The sequence below is a fragment of the Synchiropus splendidus genome, chromosome 15 (assembly GCF_027744825.2).
Source record: "Synchiropus splendidus isolate RoL2022-P1 chromosome 15, RoL_Sspl_1.0, whole genome shotgun sequence".
In the NCBI taxonomy this organism is placed as follows: Eukaryota; Metazoa; Chordata; class Actinopteri; order Syngnathiformes; family Callionymidae; genus Synchiropus; species Synchiropus splendidus.
In genome coordinates, this window is record NC_071348.1 from 2,258,583 (window position 1) to 2,279,091 (window position 20,509).

At 45.1% G+C, this 20,509-nt stretch overlaps 1 protein-coding gene across 2 annotated transcripts in view; it reads right to left on the bottom strand.

Annotated features, from left to right (window-relative positions):
* The window catches only part of si:dkey-12j5.1 (uncharacterized), a 23,969-nt gene continuing 3,460 nt past the window's right edge, over nucleotides 1–20,509 (bottom strand). The window contains exons 6-11 of one of the 2 annotated variants that reach the window (XM_053887013.1): nucleotides 20,386–20,509; nucleotides 19,595–19,684; nucleotides 18,135–18,203; nucleotides 13,657–13,710; nucleotides 8,291–8,443; nucleotides 1–2,192 (exon numbers count right to left, since the gene is read on the bottom strand). In XM_053887013.1, the coding sequence (XP_053742988.1) occupies nucleotides 2,013–2,192; nucleotides 8,291–8,443; nucleotides 13,657–13,710; nucleotides 18,135–18,203; nucleotides 19,595–19,684; nucleotides 20,386–20,509 (670 nt within the window). In that variant the 3' untranslated portion in view covers nucleotides 1–2,012. The remainder of the gene's footprint in view (nucleotides 2,193–8,290; nucleotides 8,444–13,656; nucleotides 13,711–18,134; nucleotides 18,204–19,594; nucleotides 19,685–20,385) is intronic. The other variant, XM_053887012.1, reaches the window with a different exon arrangement.

Here is a 20,509-nt window from a genome sequence, read left to right on the forward strand (position 1 = left end):
TGACCTTGACTCGGGCAGGCTGCCATGACGCGTGTCCTTGTGCACTGCTGTTGTCTCTCTGCCAACGGAAAACACAGCGACGCAGGTGAGAGCTGGGATGCTGAGCTGACCCGAGGCCTGGTGTCCGCTGCGGCCGCTCACACGAGGTCAGCTCAGAATAACCAGAAAGGGCCGAGCGCTGCCGTCGGCTCGGCCCAGGAGCCATTCATCACACAGCTCTGCAGATGCAGCCTTACACACGTTTGAACGGTAAAAAGCCAAACGTTGTTTGACAGCATCACTCCGGGCTGCGCGACTCCTGGTCCATCATCGCACGCAAAACACCACAGACGAGTGTTGTGCACAGGCCCAGCGCGGAAACACACATCAAAGCACATTAAGTGCTGATAAAATGCAACAAACACTGAGTCGTATCTATCCAGCGGATCCTCATTCCACGCTCCACTATCAGACCCTGTCATCGGAATCCTCGCGCTCGCCAGTCTTTCTCCCCGCCAAGCCAAGCGTCACTATCGGACCGCGGATGGTAGATTAAGTTCCTATTTACCACTTGTGAAATTCTTCAAAGGGCGGCTGGTTGAAGGCGTGTTGGAGAGGAGTGAGGCACATCACCTGTCAGCAAGCCTGAGCTGACGATGAGGCGAGCAGCAGGGTTTCTGCAGGGCTTCACCCGAGCCTTCATCTCCTCCTCGCTCAAACTCAGACTGGAGCTCGAGAGCAGCTTAAAACAGAAGACAAGCCAGGGTCAAGCTCCAACATGTGGCAGGGCCACCCCAAACAGTTCTGTGAAGTGGAGCCTTCCCTCACTCCACAACCTCTCCACACCATTGAACCTCTGGATGGTGAAGGAAGACATCAGTCTAATGGTAAACTATTGCAGTACATTATGGGAAGAGTTGCCATGTTGTGTACCGAAGTGGTGATGTTGATGAACACGGCCAGAAGAAAGAATAAAACTCATGTTGGAGTGAAAGGTGAGCTACACAAAGGCACCTGATCCGGAGGAAACTGCTTGGCCTTCAAGTCATCTGAAAATGAAAAGAGAGAGGTCACGGAGTGTGAGTGTGACCCTGGAACCGTGAGCAGCGATGAGAACAGAGCACCATAATGGGCTGTTGCACGTCTTCTACTGGATTCCATGTGGAGAGCTGCGTGGGCATCAATACTAGTTTGATTTCATTCTGATGATCTACAACTGACTTTCCAACAGAAGAGTGCCGAGAGGACATCTGTGGAGGGAGAATACAGGAGCCAGGCATTGTTTCTTTATTCCCAGGTCAATTCACTGACACAACATTAGAGATGTCCAACTTCCCATGAAACAAGCTTCTGACTTGGGTGGCACGTTGGAGCATCTTACACTGAGATGAACACAGACCGGTCCGTCAGAAGTTCGTATGTGTTTACGTGGAATCAGCAAAGACGATGTCATACAAAAGTTCGAAGCAAAACATGGAGCGGACTGCGGTTAGGGAAGTGGGGCTATAATGGTGTGGTTGTGCAGACCAAGACACAAAACTGCCACCACAGAGGGGCATAAACCACGATGGGTGTTGGGTCAGATGAAAGGAATGTGGTGGACGACATTTTTGCATTTGAAATGTCGATAACAATTAACTCAATAGGACAGTAGCGGACAGTAGCACTCCAGAACTTGCTCACACAACACACACGCACGAGCCTCTCCCCCTAAACCTAACCAGCCAAAACACATGGAGCACAGTCCAAACTGGAACCCAGTTGGAATCACCCTGTTTTTTGGGGGGTCTTCAAAAGGTCCCCACAAGGAGGTGTGTTTCCAAGAATTGGTGTTGCAGATCTCTCCAGGGCCAATCGGACTGTGGATTTCAAAGCGAGTGTTAACTGAACCCCACCCATCTGACCTCGGGTCACAGCAGCTGGGTGACCGCAGCATCCGCACCGTAACGTGAGCCTACCGTAAGCTCCACTGTGGCAAAAGAGTTCATGGCAAGGAAGGAAGGAATAGCAGACGCAAACGGAGGTGGGCATATTTAATGTTCCATTGGAACATTATGTTCGCCGTCGTCATCATCATCATCACTACACGGTTCAAAGTGATCCTCCACATTTGGCTCGTCGTCCTCTCCTTCCATCTCCCCACCCAGCTCACGCAGCAGCTGCTCCACGTGCGTCAACACTGGCTGGTCGTCGCAGCGCAGCTTCCCGTGGAGCTGCGGGAGAAGAGTGGAGAAACAAATGTTAAAGTCATGAGATCCCTGAGCCCTGCCAGTGAAGTCGACGGTGCAGCACTACAGCAGCAGCAAGCGGCTGCTCACTACTTCAGCAGAACCCACAGCGAGTTCCACTCTGTGAGAGCCGCCTCTTCGGCCTCATTTCTCCACGAGCGACTGTTGAACCAGGCAAACTGGCTTCGCGTCGGCACAATTGCTCGTGTGTTTGCTCTAAAACGCACACGCCGACATCGCTGCGAGCACACATGAACAACAATGAAAATGTGCTGACACTCGCAGGCGTGTGTTTAAAAGCGGCGAGCGACAGATTTATCTCTCCGTCGCTCTGGTTGTGTGTAATTACTCCACTCAAAGGGGAGCAAATGTCAATCGAGACAAAACAAAAACCCAAGATGAGGCAGGAGAAGAGCAGAAACAGGCTGGTAGAAGAAATGAGGATTAAAGAGGGACTCGCTGGAGCCTGTGCAACTGGGTTCCATCATTCTTACTTCCAGAGTAACAAGGTCAAGAGAGTGATGAGGAGTGTGTGTGACTGCTGTTCCCCAGGACGAGGCTCTAAGCAGCAGCGGGTCCTGACAGGAGACGTGAAGTCTCGTGGGAGCTCATTTGCAGTGCAAGAATGTGCAACTTGAGTGTCTCATTCACTGACTTTCACAGACTGGAGGAGTGCGAGCTCGCGGGGCACGAAGCCAAGTCCACATATAGAAGTATTGACCCACTCAGCCGCGCAGCAGCGCAGGCCGAGCCACGAGACTCTGATCGGGCAGGAGAGATCCGAGCTGCATTTTTGTCAACGCTCGTGACGCAGCTTTAAAGCAAGAGCTATTCTTTGTACGAGAGGCCAAACTCACGGTGTGGTGGTCAAGTCCAGCCCACCTCCAGTTGTGTGGGTCAACAAAAGGCTTTTAGCTAGAAGGCGTCATGGGCGTTGGACAGACGCTCTACGCTGCAAAACATGAAAAACTGGACACCCTCGCTGTAATATTGCAGTAAACCGCCACACTCGCTTGGGAAGCTCTGACTGACAGCACACACGCGTCGCGTTGTTACTCACTCATTCACAAGTGAAATTTATATTTTGGTGATTTATCCTGAAGGGAACTTCATGGAACCATCTACAGACTGCGTGAGATGTGAAGTGCAACATGGGCGAGGGGTAACTGCACAATGGTTTCTATTTCTTTCCATAAATGTAACAAGTAGACAACGTGGTTGTTTCCAAACAATGCGAGATAAATTGCTTCCTGCAATTTAAAAAGCGGTTTCTCTCAACAGATTCTTAACTGTGCTGAGGTCAGCATCATTTTTCACGGCAGAAAAAAAGGCTCCTGATTTACAACAGCCGGTGTTTGCTTATCTCACTTTCACGGGCCAGAGCGCAGAAGCTGGTGCAGGCGGGTGACAGCGTGAGTCTGCTCCGATAACTTTTTCATGCTCCACTTTGCTCCACGTTTAAGACCCAAGTTATGGCCTGGGGCACACACGGCCACCCCATCACACTCTTGCTGTAGCTCAGGTCGCTCTTGTAATCTGGCTGACATTTCCGGCTCATAAATGGAGCCTGATAAATATTCTGGAAGCTCCACAAGTGGCCAAGAGTTTAAAGTCAAGAGCATGTTTTGACCCATCTAATGTGACGGCCGACAAGTCAACCAAGGTGCTTTTTGGTGCTGAAGAGCCCAGAGATACACAGATCTGTTTCCACGAGGATTATTGGTGAAACATTTATTAGCCATTACTCAGGTAATTACGAGCATATTAACTGTCACTAATTAGTTAGCCAGTTACGGTTTTCTTTAGCGACAACTTGCAGAGACCATTCGAGTGTATATTATAGTCAGGGTTAACTAATCGCTATTTTATTATGATAATATAACAAGAGGCTGAATAAGGAGTTTATTTATGGTAATATGTGTTCCAGAATCTGAAGTGAACCAGATATTTCATCCTAATACAACATACCAAACAAAATATCACACAAAGACAGCAGAAGAAAACAGCTGCTTGGAAGCCAAAAACCTCACTAACCATTTATACGATGAGGAGTTCAAACATACTGAGGGAGCTACTGCAGGTTTGGATGACGTACGCACCAGTTCTGGTGAAGACCAGCCGGATTTGAGGCCGACTGCGTGTGAGGGTGCTGAGCTGTTCTCCAATCTATGTGATGGAAAGCACCAATGTCCAGACCAAGGCTCACTGCAGGTCCAATCTGAAAAAACTCTGAACCAGTCAGTTTCAGAGCCAGCGCACCGAGTGCCATTTGTCTTTCAGAACGTTGCAGGGACATGACAACATAGTTCAGTGGAAACTGCCAAAGCTCACCAGGGCCGACCACATGCACAGAGGGGAAGCAGCTCCATGACTGAGCCCCAAACCAATACAGGTCAAATAAACAGACACAAAAACATTGTTGTGTTCTAGCATCCGCACGTTGACAGACATCAAGCTAATGTCTCACATGCCAACATGCAGATGAGGAAGTAGACGAGTCACAGTGAAAGTTTTACTCAGTACTGTGGAGAAAAACAGCTCATTGATTTGGAAGAGCTGAGGTTTGTGTCTCTGTTTTTCGCTTGTTTTCCACCAAGCTGTCTTCTGCTAGCACGAAGGTGAAGTTCATAAGAAACACACACTCCCTTGTTAAAATGGTACTGAAAAATGCTGAATTAATGCCTTAATTACTGCATTTGAAAGCCAAAAACATCCTGACAGCGCAGGCCAGCAGAGACAAACGTGTCCGCACCAGAGAGTTAAAACCAACAAGGTTCATATTTACTGAACAATCATATGCTGTTCAACTTTAGCGTACAACTCTGGTGAGATGGAAGGAGACCCAGCTCCAGGGAACACAAAGCTAGCACACTTGACTTCAGACTAGCCTAGTCGGGACCGTCCCAGCCGACATGGTCAGACCTCCTTTCAGTCAGACCCGGCAGCAGAGCTGGTGACCTCCGTTTGTCCGTGCCGCTCCCCCTGAATGTGCACACACGACTTGGCTCTGTGCATACGCTGCAGAATCTCCCTCAACTGGACCCTATCTGGCAGAGACTCAAGTTCCATTTCACGTCCGGTTTGCTATTGATTTCACCCTCGCCACCATTCACCAGTGAGTGACACCTCTGCACTCACACAACCAGCGCACGAACACACAAACAGCACATCTAATCTGGCCCTTCTCTCAGCTGCCTTTTCATTTTTCCTCCTGCTCCACTCTCTTTGGTCTCTCTAAACCCATTTACTTTGGTCTCATCCCTGAAATTTCACAGCAGAAAGGTGTGTGCGTTTCTTGATTCAGATCAATACTGAAGTCATATAGGGAATATTCTGTTATGTGCGCACACGCACGCACGGCAGTGTTGAGTAAGTGGAGCCATGGAGAGATGCCAGAACAGTCGGACGTTTCCACCTTGTTGTTTTAGGGCTTCTGTACCACAACCCTTTGCTTTGCTGACCTGGATGCCGGATTCACAAAACTTGATTAATCTCTCTCCTGACAACTCCCAGCCCACACTGACATTTTTATCCCCGACTTCTCTTTGGTCCCGCCAGCCTGCTCACATCTCTGTGGTGGAAGCTGGTTAGACAGCTTTGTCACTGCTCTGCCGGCCTGAGAGGCAAACGTCAATACGCTGCCACTCGCCTGCCCTCACTCATCTGTAATGGAAAACCGTGTGTCGACGGGGAGGAAGGCAGTGCATCAGTGAGGTGAAAAGATAGGCAGGGAAGGGGATAGAGTGGGTGATGACATGGAAAAGTAAGAGAGAAATGGACTATCTGGATGCCCAGGGTGTTGAGCAATATTGTTACGTTTGAATCTGAGGTAAGAAAGGTATTGCTAAGTCATCTGTGAGCCGGAGTCACCGCCGCACGTCCTTAGCCAGATGAACCTCAACTCTCTAGCACCCGGTGGAGGAACCTATTTTGGAAGCAGGACTGTTCATCCATTAAAGCCAATGGCACATGACCAATGAGAATAAGATTTCTTCAACGCTACGAAGGAGCAGCACTCATGATCAAGTTTTACCATGAAGACTGAAGTCTTTGACATGTGGGGCTGAGGTCTTGTTTTGTCGTTATCGTTGCGTATGAAGGAGGAACATTGCTGAAAGTTCACTCTTGTATTTGCTCATTCACTCGTGTGGCTCTAGCTGCCACTCACGTGCCCCATTAAGGGCTGACTACTGACAGACAGAAAAAAAAATCCACTTTCATGTGACTGTTGTGACGGTATTTTTTTGTCACTTGACAATGTTAAGGTTGCTCAGCAACACTCGGCTGATATTTGATATTTTCACACTGCCTTTAGTCCCAGTCCAGCAAGTTGGACTCCAATACAAATCTACCAGCTCATGGGAAAAGAGCAGCTTGACAGAGGTTTCAGACGTGTTTCTTCTGCGTGTCGAGTGGAGAATTGTTGTGGGAGACCCAGAACCAGATCGAAAGATCACACTCACTCACTCACTCCATATTTTTCTGCTTCTCTTCCTACTTGCCTTTCTATTTGAAGTGGAAGGAAGAGGCTGACAGATCGAGACCCATTATCTTTTCCTTTCTCCAGTCATCATCTTTGACACAGATCCATAATGAAATGCAAAATCAGCATCTTTCCTTTGCAAGAGCCAATACAAAGTCCTTTATTTACCGAATGTCAGCATATGTTATCTATCGACGCTACAGTTAACAGATACTTGACGATACCCGTGGACGAAGATGAAGGCCATTGTGGTGGGCTAACTAGGACATGGTGAAAACAGGCCGAAGTGGCCTTTGGTTGGAGCAAAACTGGTTCTCATTTCAACCACTGAAGTCAACAACAGTGTTTGGTTCCGGTGGCCCCTGGATAGAGACCGCGGAGTAACTGGAAGCAAGGTTGATGCTCCGATCAGGGTTTTTGCTGCCGATCACCGAAACTGATCACATGGATTGACAATTTGTAAACAAAATGAAGAGACCTTGTGTGTACATGACGTGAAAACGTGAACCATTAAGTCATTTAATTCAGATGTTTTAATTTACCTCTTCAAGAGGGCAAAAATAGAAAAAAAAACACTATTCCGTCAAAATGACAAGTGAAAAACATTTACTTCGATGTGAGATGTTGCAGTTTGGTGAGTCTGTTGAGACTCTGCTTTGTCCGTGAAATATTTACATACTGGCCGCCTGTAGCAGGACTCCGAGACAGAGAGCGCTGCATTTATGAAAGGTTCCACTCCGCCGTTTCCAAAAGTTTCAGATTAAGGTGGCTGACGAACGCTGCACCCGACTCCAAAACAACAAACGGATCCAGTCGTTTCCGTCTCCACATAAACCACACGTGAATAAGCTGCTCATCTAGCTTGGTGAAATTACTGATTATTTCTTGGGCAATTAGCTTATCATTCTGAATGTCACACTCGGACCGGCGGGTGTTGCTAAGCTAACAGCCTGCTGCTAAGGAACCAGCGGCTTCACTTTCATGAGCCCAGGAAACTCTCTGTGCTCTGTCAAGTGCTGACGCTTTAAATGGTGTATTTAATGTGAAGGCGCTTCCCATATATGACAGATTGAAAGAACCTTCACAGCAGACATGCTGCTGCTTACTGAGCAGCGAGTCAGGAGGAGCGGACGCATCACAACCAGCGGGGCTTCATCCCAGCGTAGGCTGTCAGGTAGTGATCGGCATTCACGATCGCTGACCGATCGATCGGAGCATCCCTACTGGAAGCCAAAGGGTCGATGGAGACGTGGTGGTTAAGAATGGTGATGAAGGTTGGGAAAGGGTGTGGGTTTCATTTGGGTTCTTGTTAGTCTGGGATTGAGCCTCTGTGGTGGACTGATGCACGAGAGAGTCTGTGTAGGAGAAAAGCTCCTTCAAAAATGTCATCAAATCAAAGGCAAGGAAATGTGATGTGACGCAATGTGATGTAAAGTCAAAACGCTGGCCGGCTATAGATCCCCGCGCTGCTGAAGCCCTCCTTGTTTGAGCCAAAAACCGGACAGAAAGTCGACATTGTATGCCGTGCCATCCTGACACTCACTGACTAAGAGGTTGATTTAAATGTAGACAGGCATGAATGTATTCACTGAGCGCTTACCTTCTTAGCTTTAGTCAGGTGAAATCTGGCTGCCTCATTTAATTCTTTCCTCTCGTCTTCCTCCTCTGCTGGCGCCCCGCTGCCTTCGTGCTCTTGCTGCTCCTTTGCACGCTCCAGCTGGAGGTAACACACCCAGCCGGAGAGATACCACACCTGAAGACAGAGACAAAGAGTCGCAGTTTACAACAACAGCTAGCAGAAACAAAGCGTTCTTTGTCGCAGCAAGTGAGCGGTGACAGAGATTTGCAGACCTCACAGAGCATATCTGCATGAAATTCCTCATCACTCTCACACAAACAGGTTTCACACCTGTAGTCAGGGCATACACAATAATTGCTGCCAAGATCGTAAATCCATGTTTGTTTACACATAAGAATGCAAGGGTGCAGATATACACGAGACGTCCATCGACCTCGGAGGATAACGTGTTCCGCTTCGAAACGATTTCATTTCCCTGCATTACAAGTCAGTACGTCAGTACGTCTGGAGAATAGCGACTCTCTTTCTTTCTTTCTTCCAACACCATGGGGAACACATTAAGATGAAAATGTTCATAAAAAAAGATGCTAAATAATCTGATCTTTTTAGTCTCTAAAGAAATCAATAAATCAACGGAATGAGCCTCCCAGCACCACGTTTTACCGACCGCCGCCGCCGCAATCCACTCAACCCGATGCATATAACAATTGTTTCCTCACCAGCCGGCAGCTTTGGGCTCCACTAACACCGGGCAAGAATCCTACCTTCACCATATATGCATCTGCAAGGCTGCTATTTCTGCAACAGCAAATCTTCATCACAGTGTCTTCGGGGGAAATGACACTTTTCTCAAAGGAGAGTTGTCTGGGGAACAGTCTCCTCCATGATTTAAGGACGAAGATACCTGTAACTAATGACTCACTTAGATTGACACACATTGGATGAATAATCAAACCTCAAACAGAAGAACTTGCTGAAGTCTCCCTGCAGCAGGGATAAATGAGCTGCGGCCATTTTCTTGCATAGGTCTAACAGAGTGACCTTGACAGAAAGGTTTGTCCTCTAGCGCCATTTAGCACTGCAAGTCAGCCCCCCCCCCCACCTTCACTGACCTTGATCTGTCTCACATCTAGTCTAGTGCCAACCTTCTTGGTCCAACAGTGTCTCTCTTCTCCATGTGTCCAGACCACCCGTCCACCCTAACTTGATCTCCAAACATCTCCACATGTCCCTCTGATAGACTCATTTCTGATCATGTCCTGTCTAGTTCTGACTCCTGAGTGTCTAAGCCAACATTGTGGAAGGGACCACTACTGTCTAGAAAGCTGCCCTTTCACTCTTGCTGAGGTCACAGATCCAAACTTTGATGACAAGTTAATGTACGCTGCATCTATACAGTTGACGGTGCACTGCTACGGTGCATCAATATCCAGCACACAACACACATCTACAGCATGTTATCTGTTCATCAACCACATACGACGAGTAATTCGGGGGAGACAACAATGAACTGCCAATTGACATTTATAAATAGAATAAAATGCAATCTTGAGCGTTTCATAGCATTAATCGGACACTTTACCTGGTGTGTGGCACCGGAGCGTTGGGGGGCCGTTGCTTAGCAACACAATTGCAGCACCAATTACCAGTGAATTGCCACACCGCCAGATCACCGGGGAAACCAGCTATGGAACGACTCTATCCTCGTTTTAGATCCGAAAATTCATGACTTGATACATATGATTGAGGAACAGTGTCAGGAGAAAGGAAAGAAATCCAGGATGCAGGGGTGACAGCGGCAGTACGTTCCCCAGCTGTCAGGGGTCTCGAACAAGGGTGGCAAAGTGACCCACAAGAGGCTGGTGGGGCTTGCTTAGAAGCAACGAGCCTGAAGGAACAAGCGATACGCCCGTCACCCGTCATGTTTTTGCTGGCTACGAAGCAAACATGTCCAAACCTTCCCGGATCCCAGATGTAACAGCCCTTGATTTATTCCCTGGAATTAACAAACAATTATGTGCGTAGCTGCCAGGCAGTGACCCAGCCTTCTACTGCTGCATGTTAGTGAGCGTGTTACCATTTTTCTTCATTAGACTTTAATGCCAAACCCCAACCATTCAAATCCGTGATCAATAACAAACACACGTTCCGTTCATTATGAGCGGTTCGCCTGCTTCTCTGTGCTGTATTCTTGGACGGAGGTTTCAGCATAAACAGTCTTTATTAATCATTCATATGTTGCAGTTCATCTGAAAGTTGGGAAACAGCTGCAACTGCATGCCACAGTGGGAAACATCTCAGTGTCCATGCAGTAGAAGTGAACTAACCACCTCCGAACTTGTGTGGGTGTCTGTCTGTCTGTGAGTGCTGCACAGGACTTTCCAGTGGGTCCCGTGGCCTGGTTGCATAATCGTGATTTAGTTTTAGCATCAATGAAACCGTATGTGGTGAATCTGCAACAGTCCCGTGAGACATTGAGGAAAGCTGAAGGTGAGCGCTGCTTTCAAGAGTTCAACCAGCACAGCATTAGGACACAAATGTTAGCTTTATTCATTATTCAACAAGGGCACAGGCGGTAGGACCCTGCACCCCACATATTCAAGTGCCTGGCTAACAAACGCAGCGAGGGATGCCATGGTGAATTCAGAATTGCGCTCAGCATGCCATGTGGGAGGCTACACCCCGCGGCCATACTTATCAGAAGAACAACAGCTGCACTGGATAAATGCAGCTCAAGACATCTTCATCACTGAAACACTTTCTGTGAAGGCAAATCTGTAGTCAGCGTGAATCTATAAAAGTGGGTCAGCTAAATGAGCGATTTCAGGTTTTTCATGAACAAGAAAGACCCAGAAACACCTCGAACAATGCACCGGGGGAAATTCCTTAGTGGAAAACATGAAAAGTTTGCTAATTGAGAATCTAGTCTGGAGCTCCAGACAGAGGCCTGAGTTAGAAGTAAAGATTGCGCCTGTCAGTCAAATCACTTCAATACTTGTCGTTTCAAAGTGAACGAACATTTGCGTTCCCATATGGGGTCCTCTGCCAGAAGAACAAAAGCTGCACCAGTCGACTAAACACCTTTGAAACAAGATTTGCGAGCCAAGTGTTTTGTGTAGACCTAAGAGTTCTTTACCTTTGAGATAGCAAGAAGACGGAGGCGAGAGCTTTCAGCTCATCAGCTGTTCTTAAGACGCGAGGAGAGGCAGGAAGAGAATATGCTAAAATAACCACACACGTCAGTCAGAAACTGAACAAGTCAGGAAACAACGCCAAAAAAGTGACTTAACACCTTGTGACCATTCGAACTGTTGACTCGCACTGTAATTGGCAAGAGGCCAACTCAATCCCACTGTCACAGCTGTGTGTCGCTGAGGCAAGTTTAAAAGTTCAGCCCCCCGATGAATGCCCTCAATCTGTCAGCTGAGGGGTACGAGTGGGAGGCTGAGCCTGAGGGGGGAAGAGGAACAACACCGTGCACCTCTGACATGAAGCAGTGCTGCAGGTAGAGGGGATTCGCAGCACACTGACAGCCTGAAGTTCCCACTAACGCTGGGAAAACACTGTCATTCAGTGCTCGCTCTAATAAGCAATCAAACAGTCGCACTGTGGAAACTGGCAAAAGATGTTTAGAGCTGAAAATGAAGGGATGTGTGGGAAGACAATTTGCACCGCTTTATTTACTGATTCCACCACACGCTGCCTCTCTACAGTAAGTCTGGATCTGAAGCGCTCAAATTCCCTCTGTTGGCTCTGGATAAACCATCTCTGGAATATTCAGTTCAATTCCAAACCATATTTCTATGTGTTCACGATTCAGAACTTTACCAACAAGATGGCGTCCGAATAATGGCCAAGAACAAAGTAAGGGTTTTTATGTACGCATTTTTGCCATTTGGCATTAAGAAGGAGAGATGCGTAACATGGAGAATAAAGTCTGCCAGAAGCTACCGTTGGACTAAGCTGGTGCTCCAGTGATGCTGTTGTAAGACTGCTGGTCACTAAGAGAACGATACCAAATGAAACCACAGACTTTATGTTGCAGAATTACTGAGGTGTGGAACAAACTAAGAATATGAAGACAGTCAGCAAAAGGTAAAGTTATTGAAAGGTGTATCATGTTGTTACAAGAACAATGTTTAATAAAAGATAGTCTGGACTTCATCTGGTAAAAGAGGAAGCGGTTCTTTCAGTCGCACAGGTTGCAAACCAGTAATAGTAATACTCCACCATACATTTGGCTGTTTCTTGACAGTTATTCCCAAAATAAGTGGCGGTGTCACCGTCCACAGACTTGAGCCAAAATTTTATTTGAAAATATATTTTCAATATTCCTTCAATATACTTTGAGGAACAAGAAAAACACACAAACATGGCCAAATGAAAATACAGGCATCAGTCCGCATATGGCCCCCGGGCCACACTTTGCCCAGGTCTGCTCTACAGAGTCATGGTGCGTGAGCCCAATTTACTAGCAACCACCCTAGTGGGCCATGATAGACAGTCAGGTGTGCAGTGAGAAACCAACCAATTACACCTAATATGTCTGGAGATCGGGGCGTGCAATATCACGACACTAGCCGCAACTGTGCCGGGGATTTAACGGAAACAAGGGCACACTTCAATCCTTTATTGACACATGCTAGGCATCAAGGTTTGTCTTGTCGCTTAATAGTTGGTTCGAACCTAAACGCAGCACCACATATTTGCACTCCAAAATATGAACACACAAAGAATTATTATTGCTATGAAGCAAAATGTGATAATGAAAGTGAAATGAAACAAAACAAAAAACCAGTGCGAAAGAAGGAGACGTCAACATTAACACAATGCAAACCAAATGCAGGTTTTCCATGCTAATAATCTGTGACGGGAATCTGTCATGATACTTTATAGAAGGAGATGAAAATTTAAGAAGAAACCTGAACAGCCTAAAAAGACGGAGTATTGTGGTTGTTCTTTTCACCTTTTGGTACATGTGTGCACATGTTGCAAAGGACTGTCCATTGGTCTAAATTGTCATTGTTTCTTTTAGGACCGTTTCACACACAGAAATGGTTGCACTGGCAAGAAACGCTCAAATTGGACTCAAAAATACATGTTAGATTGTGATGCAATCCAAACTGTGATTTCAAAATAACAAGATTGTGATTTTTTTGCTGTATCGCCCACGTCTATCAGTGGACATTTTAAAATCTAAACATTTCAGCAAATATCATACCAACATCTTTTTTCATGAATGAAAAGGGATTTTCTACTATTAGAACTGGTCCTGAAATGCAGGACATGGGGTTTGACATCAAAGAACCTCCGACTGGCTGAACTCATGTGCATTAAGGCCATTGCAACATCGCACAACTAAAGGACACAGAAGAACCAGCACTCACCTGCACTACTTCGTCATCTTCCTCCAGAAGACCCTCCAGCACATCCACTGCCATCTGAAGAAACATAGAACAAAAAAGGATATTCAAATTTGGGCTTTAGAATGAAATGAAGCTTCCACTCTACTTGAATGGCCAAATCATTCTGGTGCAGGTGTTTGTGTTACAGGCACCACTATCAAGCAGAGACCGTAAGGTCAGATGGGCTTCCATGTGACTAGCATCCCACTCACAATGCTGTCAATTTTTACAAGGCCACAAACACGGCAGTCAATACACAAAATCACCAGTGCTTATTGTGCAGTCAATAAGCACTTAAGTTGCTTTGTTCAATACCCAGTTTAATCAATGTAATGGCATTTACAGCCGATAGACTAGTGATGTGTGCTACACTGTGCAAGACGGACTAATAAACCAACAGCTCGCACCAACGTGCCCCTCAGTTCACAGGCATTTATCTGAAGAGGCAGTCTGTTGAAGAGGACGGAGATGTTCATGCAGCCCAGTTGACCTTTGGCATAATCTGCCAGTGCAAGGGTCAGCTTCAGCTTCCAGACCCTTCTGTATGACAGGCAAGCGTTTGTTTTAGTCTGTCTCACTTCCTGTGGATCAGGTCGGTAATAGTGTGAATGTGCGTTCGTGCAAGAGAAGCCTCAGGTGATGGTGTATTGATTTTTGTCAGGTTGGAGGAGACTGTTAGCCAAAAGCCTCTTGAGAAGTGGTGGAATGAAAACAGGGCAAACACTTCCCCGAGTTGGAAAAGATAAAGCTGCACACAACTGTGAAAATAACAAGCTGCGCTTGTAAAAGCAGCATCAATCGCTGGAGAACATGTCTGCAAACGTCTCGTGGCTTCCTCATTAAGACACTGCTCTGAAGATAGAAGGGTGGGGTGTGTCCTGGAAGTAAGTAACCAGAGGAGATCAGGTTAATTGAGATTTTCTTATTTAGCATGCGCCTCTTAGGAAGAGCTGCGAGCGATCGCTGGACCAATTACCAGTGCCAAACCTATTGGCCTTAATTAATATAGGACTGATTAAAAACGAACAAACAAAACACTTGACACAGCTCGTGATAAACAGATACACACGGTGAAATTAGTTACCAATATTAGTCTGTAACTGTTGAATAGTAATAAGGCAATGAAACCTGCCACGAAGAGCCAGACATTTGACAGCAGAAACAATACCTTAGTCCTGAGTTCATAGACAAAACAAAAAAAAGCTTTATTATTTTTCAGTCCTTAAAAACCCTATGCACACTTCCTTGACAACATGCCCAGCAGGATCACAGGGCAGAGCAAGACAATGCCCAGACAGGCGGCTCAGCGACAAGAATAGTAATAGTATATTTAGACAACATCTGCCACCATAGAACTCTATGTATGAGTTCATACTTGGCCATAAACATAAACCTGATCGTGACTCTGAAGTGAGGCCAATTTCTTATTCAATGCGGAGGTCAACCTAGGTGCAAGTCATTAAAGATTTCGATAGACTTAAGCCTCCTCATGCGCCACACGCAAGATGAATCTTCATTTAAAGCAGAAGGGGGGAAATATGAGGAGGAAAACTGAAGGAAACAAACGCAACAGGGAGGAAGATATGCAATAAACATCTTCATGAAAAACAATGGGATGTCACAAGCATGCTAATAAAAGGTAACCTAGCAAAGGTTGTCTGCTTCACTTTACAAGGAAACAATTGGACACAAACTCATTCATAACTCATTCTACAGTAGCATTCTTCGGGCACTTTTGTGTAACACAATCATTTTATCCCAGCGCTGAACTGAGACAGGTGAAAGACAAATCACTTAACAAGCCGAGCAAAACATATCTCTAACACCCAGAAACTCTTGTACACATCTCTCCTTCACTAAATAAATCCCTAAGATGTCAGCGTTAAGTGTACTTGCGAGCGCTGGAAAATACAAGCTGCACTCACATCCTGAACTACATTTCACAACGGAGGAGTTTGCTGATGAAGATGAAAGCAAAACAAGAGCGACAGAGACAACAGCGAGCGTGACACCTCATCAGCTCCACTGCCAAAACACACCTTTAATAGCTGTCAGGGGAAGTTGTGTCTCTGTCTGCTTTGTGGCAAGTGAATTAGGCATGATGATGGCAATGTGTCTCTGTGACAGAGAGAGAACTGATCTCCGAGGACCAACATCACATTTGTATTTTATTAAGCAGAGCAACAGCCGGGGCAGGACGCCTGGATGAGCATGAGACGGACAGAACTTCCTGTCTTCCACACCATGTGGGCAGAAAGTCAGCAGCTCAGCCCTTTGCTACCAAGGCTGTTATGTCTCTATGCACTAACATGGAAGAGAGAAATGCAATAACCTGATCACCAATTCCCACGGTAATCTGACCAGGACAGTAACGATGAGAGCAACAACTCAGTTTGCTGAAGAGACTCCAAGCTTTAGAAGGTCCAGCTGCAAGCAGGTGATTCACTCATCATTTCTGAATTAGACTGTAACAACAAGTTGATTCACCATCGCTCCAGGGGGACCTCATTTTGACCACCACTGGGGTCACAGTGAAATGGACTTCGATGCTTATTTTTCAAAATGTCCACACTACTAAAATACCTGAACATATAAACATTGTGGCTTTTCATAATTATGAGTAGCTGTGCTTTAAATCTGGCATGTCGCACTGTCAGCAAAAAGTGAAAATCAGCACTCCAGAGCAATGTCTCGTTCATGAATTAAACCCATTTCTAACAGTTTATAAAGCATTTTGATACGTTTCAAACCTGGTAGTAAACCTTACGCAGCCTGACATGAGGGAAACTGGCTTTTGAAAAAATTATTTTAGCCGAAAAGATATGGACGGATTAAGAAGACCACCAAATATTTGTCATAATTACATTTCCTATTAAGGATGAAAATGAAACTATGACTTGATCTATTAGACAAATTAGTTACCGCTAAAATACACCATTGGTTAACGAAGCTTAAGGAAGTTTCAAGTTGTATTTTGTGGACCATTTTTAGTAGAAAGAGAATGGACAATGAAAATGAGCATTATTGTTGTGGAAAAAGAAAAACAAATAAGACAAATATTAATAGACAGAAAAGAGAAAGCATCTACATGCAATACACAATGTTACAACTATGTTTATTTTAAAATATAGCTATTGTATTTTAGAATGAATATATTGTTAACTGGATCAGCCATAGCAAAGCACATACCATCAATAAGCTACTCAGCAGCACATACCACCGTTTCTGTTTCAACATTTCTGCTGGTTCTCTTTCTGTGTTGCCATAGTGAGAAATATCATAAATTCAACCAGATCACAAGCAAAGCACGGACATTTACGGAACTATTTTAGATCATCCCATAATCGAAATGACAAGAATCCACATTTACAGAGGAAAAGAGACATCAGTAAAGAGTAAGATCATCATCACCATTATAATCCATTTACTTTGAATGTGGGAATAATTATCTCCCATAAATATGCAGCTGGCATATAGGAGATTCAAATCAGGAAAATCACAGAGATAAACAAAAGTAACAGAAGCGCCAAGTGAAGCAAAACAGGTGTGCTATTTTTAGATACCCATCTATGATATATCATTACCTATAAAAGCATATCCATGCTTTTCTCTAACCCTGTACTTTGTCCTATTCTAAGAACAAAAACAGACATAAAAAGCCATTAACAGCAGCCAATATTTCTCATTTATATTGCTCTCATGCAGATCTCTCCGGTCTTCCTGGAATCTCATTTCTGAGAATTTTTGTTTTCATTTGTCGCCATTCAGTCACCATTTTTCATCATCTTTAGCCTCCCTACCACAGCTAGCAATTTAATCCGCAGCACATTTCATCCATTCCATTTCCAAGTTATTTCAATCTAATCTCTAACCCTCATAAGCACACATTCTGAATTCTGTCGGTTTTTGTTAGCGCCCGAGAAAGCATGGTCAGTGGCACCCCACTAAGATAGCAGATTTGAAATCTGAAAGTCACATTTGGAGGAGTGCACACTTGCCCCTGCGAGGACCAAAAGCCAGGGCAAACACACTTGTACACGGATGAAATATGCATAGAGCCCACACAGCAAAACGTTGATGTTATGAAGTAGTCAGAATTGCATTTTGTGTTGTAGGATAAATGACACCAACACGAGGATGAAGACAAATGACGTGTCAGAAAGCGTGGACCGAGACGATGTCATTTCACTGATACACCTGACAGTCTGCACCCCACTCCCTCCAGCCTCCCGGGTAATATCCATAAACTACTCAGCAAGAGTGACTGCAAATTAATAACCAGGCCCCAACAGAAAGTGGCTGAACACAAAAGGCTCAAGATTTAATGACACTGAGAAGTGAAGAGCCCCTATAATCAGACACTGATGTCAGAAACTGATGAGCAATTTGCTGGACAAAGATGTGAGCGAGTTACTTTTGAGGCAAAATTCACACAAATTCACTGGACCAACAGTCTTTACCTCATACTCCTCTGCCTCAATGAGCAGTTTGGATGCAGTGATGCGAGACTCATACGGCGGGATCTCTATCTGAAAGGGAGGGGGAAAAAAATGTCACCACTACTTCAGCAATTGTTCAGAAAAGCATCCATAAACATAGCTCTTCCATTGTCTGATAAAAACATGATCCAATTTCATGCCACCGAATGCTCTTGCGGCTACGAGGCTGTTAATCAGAGTCAAAAGTGTCAGCAGCCAGAGTTCACATCAACCTGCAGCAGAAGATAAGAGTCATACGAGAGGTGCTTCTGGGAATTTACGCTATTAAATGTTCAAAAGATTCCATTTGTGCCAGACTGAAATATGAAATCAGAACAGATTATATATGGACTCCTCAGTTCCTGCATCCTTGAAACAGATTTATGTTGCTTACTATAAATCGATTTGACTTCAAACCTATTTTACAGATTTCTGAGTGCTGAAAGTCTTTCTGGGGGAATTGGACTTCAGAACAGCATCCGGATCTGACAGAACCTCATCTAACTGCACGTGTGGGGTACAAGGTTATTATTGACTGTGACCAAGATCATCTTCAACACAAAACGAATTCCTCTCAAACACATTTTTGCAGACGCAGAGAGGTTATTCATCCAGTCAAACGTTATATACAGTATTTCATTCACTATTTTCCTAACGTTTAACCTTATAAACAGAAGACCCAAGGTCGCCTTGGCTAGTTCTTCATAAAGGACATCATAGCTGTCAGGGGAACATCCTTGAACCACACACCATCACGTTGGTTTTGACGTTACACTAACTCACACGTTGAGATGCAGCAACAGCTTGCTGAGATTCCACAAGAGTCACTTCTGTTTTCATTGACACACAGGTTAGTTTAAGCTCTGAATGTGTCAGTGATTGACACTTGTGCTGGGTAGAAATCCGAACGGTCCAGCTTCTTGTGCTTCTCTTTCAGTGTAAAAAATAAAGTATAAAAAGAGAAACTTCGATTTTTATTTTTACTCAAGCCTCTATATTAGCATGCTGAGACGGTACATTAGATTAGATTATCTTATCTTAGATTAGAGCCCCTTAAATTAAGCAAAAATGTCTTTTAAACATCACCTCTGTTTTTTTGACAACATCCCACCAGTCAAATGAAAACGCCACAGAGACTCTACTAAAGAGTGACACTAACAACACTTGCTAGTGTCTTCCTCTCAAGAGTTTTAAACTTGTCTGCAAGCAAATCTGCTCGTCTTGTTTGGAGAAACCATATTGAGCCGTAGGCCGTCTAAAAATTCACCCACGAAACAGTGAAGTTGAAAAAGAGGTACGACGCTAACACAACGTGACAAGGATGTAAACACTCCAAATTTGTGTAGTGCCAGTAAATATTCTGCAGGCAACAGTAATAGTTCAAAGTGCCTCATAAAACAATAAGCAATCCCAAAAAGAGCTGCAAAACGTGGTCCCCTCACCTGTGTGACATTCTCGGAGCTGGGAGCAGCTGCCTGTTTCTGGGCAGGCAGCCAGGATCCAACACTCCTTAACAGGTATTCTTTCGCTTCCTAAAGATGAGGTGACGGGCAGGAAACACACAAAAAACACACAAATAAATGAGCAGGTACTAAGACAATATACTGAAAGTGTACTTTCATGGTTACCGACTAATTACTTTTACAACTTTCGATAGTGACCTTGTTGATTTGGATAAAAGCCCCAGAAACGCAGATGTTTATTTGACATGAGATGGAAAGAGAGAGCTGAAGGAGGTACTGGAGTTGAAAGGGGAAGTTGTTGGGGTCAGCCTGCCCCCTATTGCTTCCAGCTGGTATTACAGGTCCACCGTACAACTAGTCACTGAAGAACTACGGTAACACATTGGACCTATTGGTCTGTATATTTAGATAAACTGAGAAGTCCACCTGGCCTTATGAGCAAATGGACCATCAACACACAAAGAAACCACAGAGGACACTTAACTATACAAGGTCTACAGACGATCTTCAGTTTAAAACAGAACCTCTGTGAGTGTTAAGCAGAGCCGATAGATCTCCTCCAATATAGATAGTGAGTGTACTTCTTATCTGTTATCAAATGACTGCCGAGTAATTAACATTCAGATTGGCGTGACCCATCTGTGCACGTGTTCGATAAGGAAACTGCTGATTAATGTTGTACCATTCAATTTGCTGAGAGTAATTAACTCAGCAGATTCCCACTTTAAAGAGAGGATGATACGTCATCCGAGCTGTGTACGTGTGCTGACCTGGTTCTTCTCAGTGCTGAGCATATAACTGGCCATGAGCTGCAAAGCCTCGGGGTTGTCTGGGTGGTACTGCAAGGCCTTCTTGATGAACCCGTGGCAACTGTCTGCAGCCCCCTCCTCCATG